Genomic DNA, 20,008 nt, shown 5'->3' with positions numbered 1-20,008 from the left:
ACTGCTAGGGTCCTCTCACTGCTAGGGTCCTCTCACTGCTAGGGTCCTCTCACTGCTAGGACTCTCTCACTGCTAGGACCCTCTCACTGCTAGGACCCTCTCACTGCTAGGGTCCTCTCACTGCTAGGGTCCTCTCACTGCTAGGATGCTCTCACTGCTAGGGTCCTCTCACTGCTAGGACCCTCTCACTGCTAGGACGCTCTCACTGCTAGGACGCTCTCACTGCTAGGACGCTCTCACTGCTAGGATTGTCTGTGCCTCTTGTGCGTTCTTTGATGGCCTTCCAGTCCCATTTGGCCACATGGCCACCAGCAGCTCCCAGGAACATACCTCACAGCATCTGCTGGGGGAGTCAAACCTGGTCTCTCTGGTAGCAGGTTAAAGGATTCCAGGGAAGGGGTTTTGATTAGTCCAACTAGATTGTATACCTGTCCCTGTATCAAAGAGGTCAGACATGAAGATCTGTTTATTTGGGGACTTCCCTGCGGTCCAGTGGTTAAGATTCCAAGCTTCCACTGCAGGGCTTACTGGTTTGAGCCCTGGGGAACTAAATTCCACATGGCTCACGGTGCAGCCAAAGAAAATGCCTACTTCAATTAAGTGTTCACCCTTGACTAACAGGAAGGATAACCATTCCTATCCAAATTACATGAGAGTTAGGTAAGGCTGAGTGTCAAAAAAGGTGTGGGAGAGGTAGGAGAGAAAACAGAGTTACCATTTTTCTAGCTCTATAAAACAGTAGATGTCCGCTGTACTTACATAGTCTAGGTTGCAGATGTCAGAAAACTCAATTCAAATCCCATCCACTTCCAATTCAAATTCACTTAAACAAAGGAAAAAAGAACCTCAGTTCTCATAATTGAAAAGGCCACAGGTATGATGGCTCTAGGCAGTTTGCTCCAAGGCTCACCTGACGCCTTCAGGGCTTGGTGTCATTCCATCTTTCGCCTCTGCCTTTTCTTCTGAACAGGCCTCCTGTGTATAGTAGCAAGATGGCCTGTAACCAAGTTCACATCTTACTCCATTTATCTAAAAAAAAAAAAGATAAGAGCTGCCCTCTTTCAGAATCTGAATAGAACCTCTGGATTGGGTCACATTCATATCCCTAAACAACAGAATGTAACAAGGTAGATCACCCCTGGGTCACCAGCCCCTGGTGGAACTACATGGATTGTTCTGGGCCGGGGTGGTTCTCCAGGGAAAACCAGGATGCTCTTATTAGCAGGAGAAGGAATGCTTGCTAGTCAGGCAAGAGCAACTGCTATGGGAGCTGGGAGGGCTGGGGAGCGGTGGAAAGCCAGAGAAGTTGGGATGTGTGGCAGAGCCAGGCCTCCACTCGGCCCGTGTGTCCTCCTCCGCAGACGTGAACGTGGCCTTCCAGCAGTCAGCACACAAGGTGCTGCTGGACGACGACAACCTGCTCCCTCTGCTGCACCTGACGATCGAGTGTCACGGCAAGGAGCACAAAGGTCTGCCTTGCTTTCACGCGGCTTCTCTGCTCCTACTGGTCGTTGTCTCTTCTGCTTCCATCCACTTCTGTGGAAACCGTATAAGTTTGTACCTCAGAAATCACCTAATCCAGCACCCTAATTTTACACAAAAGAGAGGTCAAGAGATGCTAAGAGACAGCCAGGCCAAGGTTTTGTTTTCGTCATGCTGCTGGAATGGTCTGTTTATTTATAGCCGCCATTCTTTATGGCTGAAAAAAGAACCTCAGACAGATCTGCGAGAACCCCGCACGGGCGTCTCCTTGCCTCCTACAAGTCCTTTGTGTCCCCTTTCTACTTCTCACACTGCCGGCTCAAGCGAGCGCTCATCTCCACTGTTCTCACCTTGTTGAAACCCTGGTTCTAGATGAGCAAAGTCATCTTCTCTGTTCTTAACAGATGCCACTCAGGCAAGAGAAGGGCCTTCTCGGGAAACTTCTCCACGAGAAGCCCCTGCATCCGGCTGGGCGGCCCTGGGTCTTTCCTACAAAGTGCAGTGGCCACTACACATTCTCTTCACCCCTGCTGTCCTGGAAAAGTGAGTATTTCTGAGTTTCTCATAGGTAATGATTATCCAACTTACTTCCACGGAAGAAAGTATCAGGAGTAGAAGACTGTTCTGATTTACAGAACAGTCTGTAAATCAGAAGCTGCCAACTCGGATGCCTTCAGGTGCCGGAGACAACGAGAGTAAGTGAAGCTGTCCATGTGAGATGGCAGAGAATGCTGCAATGACTGGGAGGATCAAACCCTTAAAACCTTTTTTTTTTTTAATTGCAAAGTAAGGAGCAGTTTGGGCTTCCCAGGGAGTGCAGTGATAAAAGAATCCACCTGCCAAAGCAGGGGACATGGGTTCAGTCCTGGGTTGGGAAGATACCCTGGATGAGGAAATGGCAGCCCACTCTGGTATTCTTGCCAGGGAAATCCCATGAATGGAGGAGCCTGGCAGGCAACAGCCCACAGGGTCACAAAGAGTCAGACATGACTGAGCACGCACACAAGGAGCAATTTACAGGCTGCCAGTATGTAGCCTCTCCTTCTCCTCCCCATCCCTGTACACAAGCCTCAACTTTTGGGGACAGAGCAGCCTAGGGTACGAGACACTATAGACATACACTACAAAGACAGAGCTGGTTCAGGGAGAAGACACAGAGCCACAGCCCACCTAAGTGAGCTGCCCAGACTCTCCTGAGACCATCTGTAGGTCCCAGTCCACCCTCCTCACTTCATAGGCTCCTAACACCCTTGAAGAAATCAAGCTCAGAAGTATTTCTTAAACATTATGAAAATTCCCAAATGTAAACAAAAGTATGGACTGTAACCAACTCCCATGGACACAGCATCCATCTCCAGTAACCAGCCATGTCATGCTGTTGGGTTCATCGCCTCTTTCTGGCCAGAGCCTCCTAAAGCAGATCCCAGTCATCATTTCACTCCACCACTAAGCAATTCAAAAAAGGAACATTTTTAAACACAACTACAATGCCAGTATTACACCCAGTAAAAGTAACAATAGTTCCATATTGAAGTTTCCCTTATTACCTAAAAGATGTCTTTCTATGGTTGGGTTTGTTCAAATCAGAATCCAAACAAGGTGTATGTACTATTTTCAGTACATTGTTCCATTAGAAATAAACATTTTTTAAAGCCAGATGGAATCAGGTTCTTATGCAAGCCTCCCTAAGAATAGGTAAATAAGCCTATTTCCACCAGGAACTGGCTGCTCTTCCCATGCATCTTCTCAATACAGGACTCAACATCAGGCAGCTACTTTGAGCTCAGTGAGGGGAGCCCTTGGTTTTTTTAAATTGAAGTATGGTTGGTTTACAATGTTGTTAGTTGCAGGTGTACAGCAGTGATTCATATTTTTCATATTCTTTCCCAGTATAGGTTTTTAAGATACTGAATGTAGTTTCCTGTACTATACAGGAGGACCTTGTTGTCTATTTTATATACAGTAGTGAGTATCTGTTAATCCTAACCTCCTAATTTATTCCCCCCTCCCCAGGGAGCCCTTAATTTTCTCTCTCTGGTCTTCAGGGAGAGAGAATCACAGTAACCAAAATCCTTGGTTCCCAACATGTTCTTATTGGTCCATGCAAGGCCCTCCTTCCCTCCTTCTTACACACACACCATGAAACCACTTCTAGACCCTAATGTCTGTCTACCTGTGTGGACCTTCTCAGCCCTGCTCCCTTGCCTCCCTCAGCCCTAAGTGACCACTATCCTAAATCCCATGCTTTCTATCACTTGTATAGTTTTATAACATCTAAATATGTTCCCCCAAAGTATTCTTTTTTCTGCTTAGTTGTTTTCAGCATTACCAAAAAGATACCAGGCTATATGTAGTCTTTTCAGTTTCCCTTTTTTATTCACGGTCATATCACTTGGAGTCATTTTGTAATATTGTACAGCTAACGTTTTTTTCATTTTGATGGCTGTGCAATTTTCCATCATAGAAATAAGCCAGCTTACCTGTTCACATTTCTAGCCATTCTGATGTCCTTCCTGCCTTTTAGGGGACAGGTGGGTGGCACAGAGTCCTAGGGTCTGTCGTGGGTGGAGGTCGGGGGGTGACGTTTTATCTTGAATGGTCTGGTGTCCCTGTCCAGGTACAATGTCGTTTTCAAGTACTTGCTGAGTGTGCGCCGGGTGCAGGCTGAGCTGCAGCACTGCTGGGCCCTACAGATGCAGCGCAAGCACCTCAAGTCCAACCAGAGCGATGCAGTCAAGTGGCGCCTCAGAAACCGCATGGCATTCTTAGTGGATAACCTGCAGTACTACCTCCAGGTCTGTGTTGCGGGAGGAGTAGAAGGAAGGGGTAAGGAAAAAACCCAGGTTGGCAGGAGTCACTGAAGAATCCTGCAGTTGGTGAAAAGCTGGGGTCTGAAAATCCATGGATTATATCACTAGGTCTGTTTCTTGGGCGGCATTTTAGAGGAAAGTAGAAATAAGGACCTTGACTCATTCTCCTTCATCCACTGAGCAGTCATGCTGTACATGCCCACTGAACCTAGTTTGCTGTAACTTTTGGGATCAGGACTTAACCAAGTCAATCAGAGGAGGGAATGAGCGGTAGGAGGGATCTGCCAAGACACTGGAGGTTGGTAGGGACAAAGAATTTCTATTTCATCGCTCAGGCACCTTAATGTCCTTGAGTCCCTAGACTGAGCAAGGTACTAAAATGATTTGTGTAACTGTCTCAAGGTAGATGTGCTGGAGTCTCAGTTCTCACAGCTGCTTCATCAAATCAATTCGACCCGAGACTTTGAAAGCATCCGATTGGCTCACGACCACTTCCTGAGCAATCTGCTGGCCCAGTCCTTTATCTTGTTGAAACCAGTAAGTAGAGCTGGCTGCTTCCTCAGACTGCTTCTAGCCTGACTGATCACTTAGACACTTTGACTTGCCACGATAGGCGGAACTATCGTTCAGCAGCTTTTCGGTCTGTCTTTAAACATTTTTAACAATCTACAATGGACAAAAACTAACAGGGAATACTAAAAAGGAACTTAAAATGTCTTTGAATTTCTGAAATATTATACCATAGGACCTGGTGAGCAGCTGTAGATAATATATGCTTACCCCTCAGAAGGAAGGATTTTTGTTTCTTGTGGCATGTGGGATCTTAGTTCCCCAACCAGAGATCAAACCTGTGCCCCCACTGTGATGGAAGTGCAAAGTCCTAACCACTGGCCTGCCAGGGAAGTCCCAAGGAAGAAGAATTTAAAGAAATTTTTAAAAAGCTTTTATGATACCATGGAAAGACTAATGAAAAGCACATTGAGTTTACTTTCTTAGCAATCTTTTGGATCAGGATGGACCAGTTTGGAACTTGTTTTCAGATAGCTGGAGTAGTGTCTCCTTCTATGTGTGTGTGTGTGTGTGTGCCTGTGTACATACATATATCATATATCTCCTTTAGGGAGGTTATTCTCAACCTTGGCTCCACATGAGAATCATCTGGGAGCTTTTAAAAAGAAATCTGAAAAAAAAAATAAATAAATAAAAATAAAAAAATAAAAAATAAAAAGAAATCTGGGCCCCAGAGCACTTACATTAGTAGAACCCAGGCTCCAGTTGGCACCAGTCTTAGAAAGCACACAAACTGATTCCAGTTCAAGGATTAAAAAGGCAAAATGATTAAAAGGACCCCTAGTAGTGTTTTGTTTTGTCTTGTTTTCCTAGTACTTTCTGATAGCATAGTTATGCCTTATCTCTGACGGGAGCTAATCATTACTCCTCAGTCACACTCTTTTGTTCTGGCATTTGGGGCCATTTCTAAAGGAGAGTGAGCTCTATAGATAGATGCCACTCCGGAGGGTTCTGTGAATTGGAAACACCGAGAACCACTGTGACAGGGAGACTGTCCTTAGGCTGTATGAGCGTCCTTGCGGAAAAGCAGAGTATTAGAGCAGGTGATCATCAACAAATATTTATTGAGTGCTTACTGTATGCAAGGCACTGGGGATACAAAGAGGTATAAGTCATGGCTCTGCCCTTAAGGAGCTCACAATCTAGTTGGAGAAACAGGACTTACATACATCACAGATCAGTAACAACACAGGGGCCTGAACAGACGCCAAGTGAACAGTGCACACAACACAGAGAGGAAGGCCAGGGGTTGCTCAAGGCTCCAGTGGGGAAGAGGGCGCCGCGGGGACAGGTACAAGGAAAGTGCCCCAGGCGCCGGGAGCAGCGCTGAAAGCGAAGCTCAGCCGACGACTGTTTATTGTGGCGCAGGTGGAGGTTTTGTGCAGGGCCTTTGCCCACAAGGTGGGAACAGGTTAGCTCTTACTTTCCCGAATCTTTCACAGATGTGTCTTCCTTTTTCTCCTAATGCCAACTGTTTCCTGGGTAGGTGTTTCACTGCCTGAATGAAATCTTAGATCTCTGCCACAGCTTCTGCTCACTGGTCAGTCAGAACCTGGGCCCACTGGATGAACGTGGGGCTGCCCAGCTCAGCATCCTGGTAAAGGTGAGTCAGCCTGGCCACTGGCCGGGTGCAGCCCAGTCCAAGGGACACAGGTGGTTCTGCACGTGGGGGATCATGGTCTTTTCCCCAGTACACACACACACAAATAACAAGATACAAAGGTAAAACATGTTTTATCAGTTTTTGAAGCAGTAAGTATGTGCTGCTTTGGTGTTCAAATGCAGTTAAGCCCCAAATGGTTTATTAAGCCACCAAATACACACTGGCTTTGTTCCTGCTTTCTAACATCGAACCTCCTTACTTCCTTGAACTAAACCCCCTATTTCACCGAGATGATAATTATCTGCCTGTAACACAGGCAGGTCTATGTTATCTGAAAACACAGGTTCTCGCCAGCCCAGTACACAGCAGAATATACTCATTTAAAGCTGACTGCTAAATTCCTACTGAGAATAAGAGTACTTTCATAGGAAATTCTGTGTTCTGTGGACTCGGTACAAAGAAGTCATTTTTGGAGTCAAGAGAAATGGGACTGTCGGAAGGCCAGTTAGTGCTGTAGAATTTTCAGGAAGACTTTTCCAACGAATCCCTTTGCCCCTTCACTCCACATGGGTAGCTGGTAGATCTAAGAGGAGTGACTCAGCTTGAGTCCTTCTCTCTGCAGGGTTTTAGCCGTCAGTCGTCCCTCCTATTCAAGATCCTCTCCAGTGTTCGCAATCATCAGATCAACTCGGATTTGGCTCAGCTACTCTTACGACTAGATTATAACAAATATTACACCCAGGCTGGTGGCACTCTGGGCAGGTAAGAACAACCGCCTCTAGGGCGTTCAGTGGATTGTGTGTGGCTTTTTAATGAATTGTAGAGTTCCAGAGTTGGAAGGAGACTTTAGCCATCATCTAGTCCAAACAAAGAAAGCAAGGCTTGGAGAAGAAAAAGGCTGTGTCTGATCATCAGCGAAGATTATTTTCCAGTAGAAGTTTAAGTAAATACTTAAATTCCTGACGCCGAGATGGACTTTAAATTCCTGGCTAAGTTGCGCACTGCTCTGCTGGGAGGCAGCATGGCTTCAGTTCCCAGTTCTGACATGAGCCAGCTGCTCAGCCTTAATGCCCCTTACCCCCAGCCTCCTTGACCCTCAGAGCTTTTGCTTCTGAAAGGAGGGAACCACTGCTTCACACTCTAAACTTTTAAAAAATCTAATAGTGTTTAAAAAAAATCTAATAGATTCAGTCGTAGGTGGCTTCTCCGATGTCTGTCTCATTCCGATGTCTGTCTCATTCAAAAAAGCACTTACTCTTCAGGCAGAGTCCTCCTAAGTGATTTTAGCAAAAAGAGTTTTAATGAGATTGTCTAGATCACAGGTTGCCCCAATTCGTACTTTTTTGAAGAAAATCTCGGGAATGCATGATATTTTGATCCAGCTTTTTTTCTTTCTGTAGTTTCGGGATGTGAGAATTTCTGGTCCACAACCTGAAATAATCCCACTGCACTGTGACAGAAGATTCAAAACAAACATCCCCTTTCTCTCGCCGGCCTCCGTACATCTGCAGCTACTGGAAAAGCTCTGACTTCTCTCCTCGAAGCCATTACTGAACATCCACGGGTGCAAGTCCTTCCCCTGGTTCCTGTGTGGGAGGGGCCTCTGCCCCACCCCCGCAGAGTTCTCAACTCACCACAGAGGACTTGTAGCTTCGGCCCACCACTGATCAGGCAAGGTCTTTTACATTGGGAACATTTGTTGGAGGTTACCTACTACACGCCTAGGTACTGTTCAAGCTTCAAGAGACACAGCAGTAAGGTAAACAGCTCAGAACATTATATGGCTCATGTGAAAAAAGTTATAAATAGGTTGAATGCTGGATGTTACCACTGAGCAAGAAAAACACCAGGTAAGCTAGGTTTGCCCACAGACCTCCTTTCCTCTTTCAGAAATTGAAATGGAGAGTCTCCTATCCTTAAGGGTCTTCAACTGTGACTCTGAAGAATTCTACCAGTAACTTCCAGTTATTTCAGACTGTTAAGAATGTATTTTTTTTTAACAAAGAAAAAAGAGTCCTTACGGGAAAAAAAAAAAAAAAAAAAAACTTAAGATTTCAAATACTGAAAGATGCAGGTCTGATTATCCCTTATTAGATGAACCACAGGAGTAATGTGCCCAGCCATCACTGATAACCATCAATCTTCATATCAGTATGAGCCAAAATAAATATGCATTGGACAACTGCCTCCAAACTCAAAGATAGTTCTGCCTTCAGTGTGTAGCCACTCAGTCTGGCCCTTGTCCATCCCTCTTCTACCATATATAGACGTTTATCCCCTGTAACTGCTAGCTAAAGATGACCCTTCCACTGCTGCCTCTGGAGCAGAGGTTAGCATTACTATGGGCAGCCTGTTTTTGTAAATAAAGTTTTATCGGCACACAGCCACACTCGTTTGCTTACCTATTGTCTACAGTTGCTCTCATGCCATCATAGCAAAGATGAGTAGTAGTGACACGCCAAATGGCCCACAAAGCCTAAAATATTTACTGTTTGGCAGGAGGAAAAGAAGGTATTAGAGATTTAAGCCTTGATTTAGAGAATGAGAAGACATTTAACAGGGATGATGCTAGGAGTAGAAAAGGAACAGCTTCCGACTGTGACAGTAATAAAATTCTGACCTCTGACGAGAGCTGCCAACATTTTCAAGTGTTACCACTGTTTCTCATGTTTATCCTTGCAGCAAGTCATCAAGTTTACAGTCACCAGCCATTCACAACAACTGGTCCTTTTTAGCTCTGAGAGTATAGCACCCACAAGTCAGCTGTAAGTAAGTTCAACTCTAAAGAGATTTGTTTTTCACTGCCAGAAAACTAAGATATGTGCCCAATTCGACTCAGCTTTTGGGACAACTATAATCTGGGCCTATTATAAAATCAGATTTTGGAAAGTACTGAATTTTAGACAACCCAGATTAATCTTCTGACAGTGATACCACAGAAAACTATAAAAAATTCTGTCTTACTTTCCTTGGCCCCACTGTCCTACAGCAAACAAGTCCACTGAAAACCGCAGAGAAGTTACTGTGTTTGTCTTGCTATTTGTTCTGAGATTAAGCTCAAAGAAATGGATGAAGAAATCCCAGTTACTACAACCAAAGAGATTCAACATTTATTTTATCATAAAAGTCCAGCAAATAAAACTATATACAAGATCCATGCAAGGAATCCAGTTACACACAAGACACATTTAAAACCTGGTTAAAACACAATCGCCACAACAGCAGGGAATAAAACCGGTAAGACCAAGTATCCTTAGTGAGAAACATAATCGTGTTTATATTTTGGATGCTGCTTGAATCCAATCCTCTCCCCAACAATGAGGCACTGGATCACCCACTCTTGTGACACCACAGGCAGCTGCAACGCTTCAGCACACTTCAGCACAGAGGCTGGGCACGAGGGGTCCGTCACCACCACGTCAAACACCCCTAAAGCAATATCTGCAGGGGAAGGTGGACGAGGAAAGGAGATTCAATTTAGCCCTCCAGTAAAAAGACAGGTAAGCCTTCTCACCAGTATATCCCACTCTGCCCAAATTAAAGCCCTTCAAGTCAAACACAGTGCCACTGATCACAAGCAAAGTGGAAAGCTGTGCTCACTATATGCTGGCCTTCTATTTAGCAAGTACCCAGTGGACACCGAGAGAAGCACAGACAGCCCAGTACTTCACTCATGGTGGCTCACCTCGTGAAAGTACTATTTTTCTTCTCTTAGACTGCCCTTATGTGTGTTTCTATCAGGCCTGAGACTTAGAGCACCAGGCCTAAGAGCTACGGACATCCTTGGCTCAATAACACCACACACACTTTCCAGGTACCTTTGTTATGGGCACTTGAATGGTGCTGCTTCACAGAGGCTGCCCCCCCAGTCATGAGGATCTCGGACCAGAGCTCCAGGAAATTCTGCTGTTGGTCTGATACCAAGAGTACCTTCAGATTCTGGAAAGGGTTTTCACGGGGTTGCCTACAGAGGAGTTGGAGAAACAGCATGATAAATAATATCCAACAACAGCCTTTCTGCAGAGAGACTCGGGTACATCTGAATGCTTTCAAAAGCCCTGCTGAGGGCATCACCCTCTTCCCTCTTTCTTTGAATGATGTGTCTTCTCTGGGATCCTGACCTCCTAATCTACCCCTTCTGATTTCCAGATTTATCCTGAGCCCCAAAATCAGTCAAATCACGTTCCTGGGTCTATATTTTGAAATGTCTTGCTTAGAACTTAGTCCCCTCACCTGACAAGCTGAGAATACTGAATCTACATGAAAATCTCACACCTTTTTAAAAAGGTCCCTAACTCTAGGAAAACAAACTAAATTGCAAAAATAATCTCAAACCCAAATTCTGTCATGTATCCTATGATTGTTCCAGTTTCTAGAAATACTTACTCTCCCACTGAGATTCTTTCCCTCTGGAAGCTTGCTGTCTTCCTGTCTGCTGTTGTAGACAGGCGCACAACTACTCACCAATCCAGAATCCTTTCCTCCTCAAGGCTGTACCCAGCTGGCAGCAGGTAATTGCGGTAATTCTGGAGCTGGTTGGCATGGCAGCTGTCATGGACCCAGACATGAGACACACAAGGAATCCCACTGGCAAGGCACAGGAAGTACTTCCGGGTTCGACAATGCTGATCCGCAATTAGGAGACACTGGTAGGCTGTGTTACACTGGAAGAAAAGGCACAAAACCAGTGGGTCTGGTGATGACTATGGAAAGCCACTTAATAGCTTCCTTAATGAGTCACAGAAAACAGTTGAACACCTCCAGATACTATCCAAAATGTGACTGAGTCCGTTGTCCTACCCAAGGCCTCTTCTCTCACCCAAGCAGCTTCCCTAGATCATCTCCCTGCCTCACCTGCAGCTTTCTGGGGGTGTAAGTCCTCAAGGGACAACCACACCCCATGTATTTAGCCAGTACCGTGAAAAAGATTTCCGTTAAACACAAATTTTAATCTGCTTTTGTCCCAGCAACAGAACCAATCCTCTTAAATGTAACCCAAGGTTCTGACTTCTCTTCCTTGTACATTGTAAAAGTTCTATTTTATGCAACAACATTTTGGCAGTGTCTCAGTTCCTAAAATCTCTACCAACTCTATCCAGCTGCTTCTTGGTCCAGCAAGTGGACTTGCATTACTGCCTCCCCTGGGAAGCTACACAAAGGAACGCCTTACCTGGGCTTCATTGAAGTCTTCGAGAATGTAGCCAGCTCCTGCTCGAAGCTGGCATTCTGTGTACTGCTTGTTGAAAGGAGGAATTTCTAAATATTCTATTAAAAAACATAACCAAGTTAATAATCACTACCAGTTGGTTCATTTGCCACTTTATGCCTGCTTCTTACTGTTCTCTTTCCTACTCCCCAGTTATCTCCAAAATACTGTATCCCCAAAACAGGTAAAGGGCTTCCCCATGGGCCAGGAGGAGGAAGGGTGGAGAAGATGAGAAATGGAGGCAGGTCCTAGGCCTGAGAACAGCGGAGGTTTCGGCACTGAGAACACGCCCGGGGCCTGCGCCCGGGGACCGACGCACTCATTTCCCAAACTGCTGCCCTCCAGCCTGAGTAGCCCTTACCATCAGGAAGTTCTTCCTTCTGTCTGCCCTAATCTCTCTTGCAGACTAAGCCTATTCCACTAATTCTGCCTTCTGTGGACATGAAGAATGGCCAATTAGCACTTTTTATAATAAAGCCTTCAAACATGCCTTTCATCCGCATTTTACTCCCTATCCAGTAAAACTCTGATAAACCAAAATGCTCAAAGAAAATGGAGTTTCTAAAATACAATTAACTGGAGGTTAGCCAGAAGGGCCTTATTCAACCTTTTATTGCAAACTATCTACCTTTGACGATCAAGAAGTAGCTCAGGACACTGAACATCAGTGACCGCTCTACATTCTTGAGGGTGAAGCAGAAGTTATGAGAGATGAGTCTGAAGCTGTAATGACCCTAGGCAATTAGAAATTGCTTCTTTTGACCAATACCTAATTTGAGACTTTTCTTGTCATCTGCTCCTCTCATATATAAATAACACATTTTTAAAAAAAAAAAGAAAAAAGACATTAGAGATTTTATTGAAATTAGGAGAGTTCGGAGAAATTAAGTTCTAATGGGCTTATCACAAAAAAACCCCAAAAAGTTCAGTGCCAGGACCACTCCCTCCCCTCACTCATACCCAAAGGAGAACCTGCTAGAACAGACCCTCCCCCACAAGGCTGCCCCCACCCTTTGGCGCCCTCCCTGCCGGAGCTGCTCAAGCAGTCTTGGGGCCCCAAACCCAAGCCTCTGCTCAGGTCTGACTGACCAGCCTATTTGCTTTCATTGCTCTTTTCTTGATTCAGCATTCTCTATATTCTTCTCAGAATGAAAACTCAAACTAGAAACTAACTGGCTGTAAGAAACTCAGAATCCAGCAAGACTATTTCTCAGTTTTGCCCTGGCATCCTTGGCCCTTATCAATCATGTCACACTTTTTGGCACCAACACTCTACTGATGAGTCACTGCCAAGACCCCCAAGGTCCTTTATTTTTCTCAAGACTTCTATTTTATGTCTACTTATCCAGAACTGTTTCTAGCCCCAACCTGTTTAGCTTTTAATCCCCATCTATATTTCCTGCATTTGTGTAATCAAATATTACCCTACCTCAGCAGTCCATTTCTAACTTTTCTCAGTTTGGATTTCATTTTATTTCTGACTTCATGAGTGGCCCTGGCCAATCAGAGGCTAAAATGAACAGATTTTTACTGCATCGTTTAAATCAAGGATGAAGGGACCTAACTCTGAAGTCAACCCCTGTGGCTGATGGGCCCCTGATAATGTGCCACCTAACGAGATCAGGTGCCATATTCTTATTTCATTACTAAATATGCCTCACAAGATGGATTCAAATATTTTACTGAGCTCCTGATACAAATAAAAGAGATTCCTGGCTATCTGCAAGACATCACATCGTTTCTTAAAAGCTAATTAATAAAGGACTGTTCTAATACAAATGTCCCCTGCTTCCTGAGATCGTGGAACCTCTAAAATATACTATATACCAAAAATATCAAAGATTCTGGTACTGCTGGAGCAATGTGCAAGGATGAAGGAGCAACATAAAGCAGACATTCATCATAACTACATTTTCCACAATGAACATGGCCTGCTCCCTCTAAAAAAAAGGTCCAAATTCCTCCTCACTTGAGACAAAACCTATCCCTCACTCATGCTTATAAGAATGAGATTAAAAATATTTGGTATATCTGCAAGAGGGGATGGAAGGAATTCTCAGGTTTGTTAAGATCTCACACAGGCTCACAGATTTTTAAAGAATCTGACAGTCTGCATCTCATACCAAAACAAGTTTTCTTAGGCATTGTGTATCAACAAAACATCTAGAGAGCTGCATTGTGAAGTCCTAGTCTAGGAAAGGGCTAGGAGCATACTGGAGAATGAAGACTAGAGTCCAACAGTATTGTGAAAGCAAAAGAAACCAAGACCACAACATGGTTCTGATACCTTTGTATCCAATCACTTATGACCCAAATCAAGCTACATCCTTGGCTAGGAAACCCCTCACATACCTGAATTCTGTCTGAAAAACTAGGCCTGGATCACACTTACTCTTGAAACCCCTCCACTGAACACCTGCTCCCACACCCTAAAGCCTCAATACTGATAACCATTTATGTATCTCCAATAGGATACACTTCAACCACAGTTCCCTGACCACCCTCCCCATGTCCTCATACAGATCTCCACAGAGCTGTGGCTGGTGAGATACAGTTTTGGTTAATTAGGAAAATCAGCCACACACCTGAAGTGCCAATCCCAGATCTGCAGCTGGTGCTGTTTTCTGATAACCACGTGCCCTAATTCGATCTCCCTCCTGCGAGGCCCTGCGTTGGTGGGAGGGCTGACCTGTAGAGCAGCCTTCCACCTGGAGTGGGCCTCAGCAGACACACATGGATATTGCGCCACTGTCGCTTAATTACAAGGTATGTTTGTACCTGCCCAGTTTTCTCACCTAGATCACATACTCTTTAGACAGTTTAAATAATTTTTACCTCTCCCCACAGCAGCCTTCACTCAGACCCTAAGAGACAACACAGAAATGCAATAAGTAAGACTGAAGGTTGAAGAGACGTACAAGAGGTGAAAAGGCCTAGAGGCTGCTTCTCTGAAATCACCCGGGACCCTAAGCCCACCCTTCCTAGTCTGACAGACAGACTCAAGAGAACGAACTTCATTTCCACGGTATGTCGTCTTGGGCCCAGAGAACAGCAATGGGAAGCGGGGCAGGGCATTCAGAAATCTGACTGTACTGGACAAAATGGAGTTCCAAGTCCCAAGTCCATCATTACTGTGGATAAAAAGCAATTATTTGACCGCTCCTAGCTTGTTTTCTCATCTGTAAAATGGATAAGACCTATCTCCCATCTGCCTCACAGGACTATTTTAAGGAAATGCTAACAGAAATTCTCTGAGAGTAGTCTATAAACCACAAAGCAAGCAGGGTTAAACTAGTTCTCCCTGACCCTGACTCCAGTTGCCACGGGCCCTGCCTCCTCGACATGGTTCATAAAGTGAACGGAAAGGGCACATGGGTGTGAGAGCCCCCAGGGCTCCTTAGGGCCTTACCCTCCTCTTCCTCGCTGCTTCCTGTAGGACCATCTGGCAATTTGGAGCGGCTAGCCAACTTGTCACTTGTTGTGGCCATGGTGAGGAGGAAGGCATAACCCAGAAACAAGGTCTTGTTGAGGGGCAGAGGCCCTCTCTGCTCTTCCAGGGCAGAGGGCTCACCCAGGTTGTCGCCACTCTCACAGGGGCTCACAAACTCTCCTGCGCCCACCGCACCTGGGAAGGACAGAGGTACAGGGTACAGACCACGGCCTGGGCACAACAGGGTGGGCAGGCAATGTCCTGCAGAACTTTTCTGAGCTATTAACCAAAGACCCATCCTATGGGCAACAACCACTGGCAGTCCAGTGGTTAGGACTCCACGATTTCATTGCCAAGAGCCTGGTTTCAATCCCTGGTTGGGGAACTAAGATCCCGCAAGCCATGCCACTTGGCTCAAAAGAAAAAAAAAAAAAAAATTTTTTTTTTAACAGTGCAGAGGAATTCTATGTATTTAAATTTCACAGTCATATCAATGTATACATTGTTTTCACAACTAGCATTGTTTTTATAGAACCAAATCAAAAACTTCTGAAGTCACCTGAAGAAAAGGTGATTCTAACACAAAGTAAAAGTGAAAAATGATTGGAAACCTTCAGCTCACATTCCCAGCCTAGTGCTATTTTGAGGCAGCCTTTAAAAAAGTGGGTTCACCAAGAAATGTTCCCAGCAGATACTCCCCCCGTCCCTGACCCTCACCAGAACAGTGCACAGAATCCTTGGTAATAAAGTGCTTTTACATGTTGACAGAACCATATCAAAACAGCCTGCTTCACCTGCCCCAGTTTCCAACACCTGGGAGTGGGAAGTGAACCGGCCAGTCCAGGACTCCCAGAACACCCATGCTTGGAGTGGCCCACTAAGTCCTCGAGGAAAAAAGCAAATACCTGGCATGGAGAAGCTGAATCCTGGCTCATTGGGAGGCTAAGATGACAGTCAGGTTATGCCTCCCTAAAATAAAACCAGCAGCAAGAGAACAGTCTGATGTAGCATGCACAAGCCTGGACTTCACAGTCAGACTGCCTAAGTCTGATTTCTGGATGACTGTGTCACCTTGGGAAGTAAACCAACATTCTGCCTTAGATTCTTTAACTAGAAAATGAATTCTAGCACCTGTAACTCACAGGGACTGTATAAGGTAAAATGTATGAAGCACTGAATTCCATGCTTTACATACCCTGAAACACAGCAGAGATATTAAACAGATACGGAGAAGACACAGGAAACAAAAGTGCCAGGTGCCAGGACATGCGACGACAACCAACTTCCTCAGTTTGCTAGACTAAGACAGTGCCCTGGGGCAGACAGCGAAGACTCTGCCTGTGTCTTCAGCATCCACAGAGGCCGCGGCTGGGTCATAGCACAGACCCAGTAAACAACAGATGGACTGAACTTCTATAAACATGCAGCTTGAGGGACCAGAAAGGGGTTGTTTGGGGGTTAGTATGGAAAGGGGAGATACAGGCTAAGGTACCAGCTTTCAATAGGACATGTGGGAAAGCCAGGGGGTCCTGAGCACAAGGGAGGGGGCAGCAGAGCTTCCAGAGGAAGACGGTGCCAGATAAAGGAAGATGTCCAAGAAAAACTGCACCTCCTGTGAGTCTGCCTGAAACCCATTACATTTCCTCCCTCCCAGAACCGGCACAGGCGTTGAGGGATGTTTCCCATCAAAGCCTGCCTTCCTTCCTGGCACCCGACTGGGCTCTGCTGGAAGATGGAGAGGTGGGCGTGTGCGGGCGCCAACTCGGCAATCAGGAAGGAGCCCCCGCTCGTGCCAGGCTCCACCTCTCCAGCATCTGACCCTGCGTTCCTCCGAGGTCTGGGGGAGAAGGAGGTAAAAGGGAGCACTCACCAGGTTTCACAGTGGTAGATTTCCGGCCTCGTTTGGCAGGGGACCGCTCCTCTTCAGAAGTGACAAGCTTTCTTTTGCCCGAGGGGACCCCCGTGGCGGCACGAGGGCTCTCTGTGACCTTTCGGGTCGGGGTTGTACTGCTGCTGCTGGAAGTGGTGGGGGTGGCTGGGGAGCTGATGTTACTTCGCCGTTTCCGTTTCCCTTCCACCAAATTGTCTGCGATACAGTGAGCCAAAGGCAAGTCATCTCCCATGGTCTGAGACCCTGACCTCTAAGAAGCTGATCACAGCCTGATAAAAACCACCACTCTCTCTCCTTCACCTCCCACATGGGCAGGAAGCCTCTTCCAAGGCCACCGTATTTTCTGTTTCAGCTTCTGCCATGACTAAAGTGTGTTTGGTCCTTTATACAACTGGGGAGGCCAGAAAAATCTGAGGACTTACTATTGGGTCCTGGCAAGAAAACAAGAGATATGCAGTGGCTCCCAACATATGGGAGTTCATTTCCATCTCATAAACCACGAAGCAGTGAGACTGAGGGAAGCTTTACTAACTGCTCTAAAGCTACCACTCCGCCCACAAGCAGGCCAGGGGTCCGTTGGCAGTAGTTCAGGAAGCCAAGGTCTTACCTAAGCTGATATCAGCTGCCTTGGTGAGGGGCGTTACTGCCTCATATGGGCCCAGGCCATACTGCTCTCTCAGCCTGTTTCCTTGCTCCAAGGACAAGATGACAGCCATCCGCTTATACCACTTCCTTTGGCCTTCTTTTTCAATGCTGTAGTACAGCTCTCCAGACTCCTTCCTGTGCCCTTTTACCACTCCTGGGTGGGGAAAAACACAACAAACATCAAAGCAGCTTCTTTAGGCTGCTCGACATCTACTGAGAGCAGGCCTGAATCAGGGAGTTATAGGAGGTCCAAGAGCGGACGGAGGTTAGGACTGAGCAAACTCCTAGCCATCAGGCCCACACACTACCACCACTCAGGATGTATGCAGACACCATCCAGGGATTAGAACATGAAGGTTCCCAGCAGCAAGGACCCTCTAGTTATAAAATTAAGCTCCCTAAAGCCAGCCTTTATGGCTTGTTAGCAATTCAAATGGTTCTCAAAATGAAATGCATGTGGTTTCTTAATGGTCCCATTATAACTTACTAAACCTTCCCTTCTTTCTTTGTTTGGAGGCTGGGTGGTAATTCTTGAGTTAAGTCATAGATGAAAGATGACATCACTTCAAGAGAAAGCATGGGTCTGTGTAGCAAAATCGAAGTAGAAATACAGAGCAGAGAAAGGAAGGAAATAAATCCTGCCTCTCCCCGCTAAGCTTCCCTCTGTATTATCTGCTTCTCTGATCTCACTCAGATTCAGGACCTAAGGACAAGGCCTCCAGATTAAAAGGAATTCAGTGTGGGGCACAAAAGCACACTGGGCTAAAATTCAGGAGATCTGCGTCTAGGCTGGATTCTGTTGCCACCAAGCTGTGTGATCGTGGGCAAGAGACCTGTTTCCAATGCTATGAAAAAGATACCTATGTAAAGATAAATACAAATATAAAAACAGGGCACTAATGGGAATACTTTCTCATTTGTATGAAGAGAAAAATCAATGTATTCTTTCCTGTTAGCCAGTGCTTGAATGAAGGACTAACAGAAACCCAGAGCATGTACCAAGGGGAAAAAAAAAAGGAGAAAGCAGGCCTTGGTTCTCTATCTCTGCCAGAGTCACTCACTCTCCCCTTGCTTGTTCATCTCCTGGCTTAAATCTCTATCACCACACTGAATCCTCAAGAGCACAAAGAAGGCCAAGGTCAAGAATACCCTTCACACTAATGAAGAGGTCTAGTCTAACATCAGTAGACAGCCTCAATAAATGGGACCCAGAGTCCCCTTCCCCTGAATGCCACAATTCACGGAGAACAGAAAACCGGCTCTGTCTTTAGAGAGAAAGAGGAACAAATGCATTAGACACAAACAATGTAAGTCACAGGCCATAAAAGATCTCAATCCATGTGCTACTGATGCTAAGCGAAGCTAAGTGTTACCCACAACTAGAAGGGGAGGTGGTTCATTTAACAATAAATAAAGTGGCAGACAGCAAACTACTGAGGAGTCCAAACACAACAAAGTCTGAAGAGGCTTCAACCGACGCATTTTTGCCCACTATACCCCATCACTGTTCCCAAAAACCCCATTAAAGAAGCTTTTAAATGGCGAACTCAATGAAACATGTATCTCCAAAACACCTCATAGAAAAGAGGCAATACATTCAAAGAATGGACACACGAGACAGTCATGACAGACAGAAATCTTTCACCATCACCAGTACAGGGGACTGGCTGGTTTAGTTTAAAAAAAAAAAAAAGCATGATTTTTCCAAACCAGAGAATAAGTGGTGAGTGTGCAGGCATACAAACGCAGCACTAACAACTTTTTCCCAAGCACAAAGATCTGAATATATCTGCCGCTCTCACCAACTTAAGGTTCCCACCAAGAAAGGGAGGAAGTTTACAAGTCAGAGTTGAAAGAACAGAAAATGGCAAAGGAAAAACACTAACTGGAGAAAGCTGGCAAATGTCACCCTCCCCGGCGATGAAGGTGGACATTGCCAGAGGTGCCCTGGCTGTCGCCTACCCCCCTCCCACACACAGTGCTGTGAGGAGGGCATGCACTGCGTCAGCATGCTTTCCAGAAACTCACTAACACCAACCTAACCAAGAGAAAACAGGAGACAAACCCAAACTGAAGGACAGGCAAAAAATACCTGGCCAGTACGTACTCCTCAAAACCGCCAGGGTCATGAAAAACAAGAAAAGGTTCAGAGTGTGTTACAGATCCGAAAACAAGAGACGTGTGAGGACTAAAGGCAGTACAGTAATCCTGAACTGGATCCTGGAACAGAAAAAGGACGCGGAAAAGCTGGGGAAATCCACGTCAGGAACTTTGTTAATGGTAAAGTGCCAAGGCAGATTCTTCATCCCGACATAGGTCCCAGGTTAACGTAAAATGTTGACAATAGCTGGCTGAGGGGCACAGGGGACGT

General features: G+C 45.7%; 2 protein-coding genes and 1 long non-coding RNA gene across 6 annotated transcripts in view; 2 read left to right on the top strand and 1 right to left on the bottom strand.

The window, feature by feature from the left end:
• The window catches only part of TUBGCP4 (tubulin gamma complex associated protein 4), a 35,074-nt gene extending 26,228 nt beyond the window's left edge, over window positions 1-8,846 (top strand). The window contains exons 12-18 of the mRNA XM_040256683.1: window positions 1,362-1,469; window positions 1,887-2,025; window positions 4,100-4,277; window positions 4,695-4,829; window positions 6,349-6,465; window positions 7,088-7,227; window positions 7,866-8,846. Coding sequence (XP_040112617.1) covers window positions 1,362-1,469; window positions 1,887-2,025; window positions 4,100-4,277; window positions 4,695-4,829; window positions 6,349-6,465; window positions 7,088-7,227; window positions 7,866-7,878 — 830 coding nt within the window. The 3' untranslated portion in view covers window positions 7,879-8,846. The remainder of the gene's footprint in view (window positions 1-1,361; window positions 1,470-1,886; window positions 2,026-4,099; window positions 4,278-4,694; window positions 4,830-6,348; window positions 6,466-7,087; window positions 7,228-7,865) is intronic.
• TP53BP1 (tumor protein p53 binding protein 1) overlaps window positions 5,907-20,008 on the bottom strand; it is a 73,586-nt gene continuing 59,484 nt past the window's right edge. For all 4 annotated transcript variants that reach the window (XM_040256674.1, XM_040256676.1, XM_040256675.1 and 1 more), the window contains 7 exons: window positions 17,600-17,791; window positions 16,972-17,187; window positions 15,081-15,296; window positions 11,636-11,730; window positions 10,930-11,129; window positions 10,284-10,429; window positions 5,907-9,906 (listed from right to left, as the gene is read on the bottom strand). In XM_040256674.1, coding sequence (XP_040112608.1) covers window positions 9,719-9,906; window positions 10,284-10,429; window positions 10,930-11,129; window positions 11,636-11,730; window positions 15,081-15,296; window positions 16,972-17,187; window positions 17,600-17,791 — 1,253 coding nt within the window. In that variant the 3' untranslated portion in view covers window positions 5,907-9,718. The remainder of the gene's footprint in view (window positions 9,907-10,283; window positions 10,430-10,929; window positions 11,130-11,635; window positions 11,731-15,080; window positions 15,297-16,971; window positions 17,188-17,599; window positions 17,792-20,008) is intronic.
• LOC120875024 lies at window positions 9,878-19,330 on the top strand. The gene is made up of 2 exons (XR_005723792.1): window positions 9,878-9,965; window positions 15,870-19,330. It is a non-coding gene; the product is annotated as an uncharacterized LOC120875024 (long non-coding RNA).

The sequence above is a fragment of the Oryx dammah genome, unplaced genomic scaffold (genome assembly GCF_014754425.2).
Source record: "Oryx dammah isolate SB20612 unplaced genomic scaffold, SCBI_Odam_1.1 HiC_scaffold_16, whole genome shotgun sequence".
Lineage (NCBI taxonomy): Eukaryota > Metazoa > Chordata > Mammalia > Artiodactyla > Bovidae > Oryx > Oryx dammah.
Note: the sequence above shows the minus strand (reverse complement) of the source record. Positions and strands in the feature narration are given on the sequence as shown.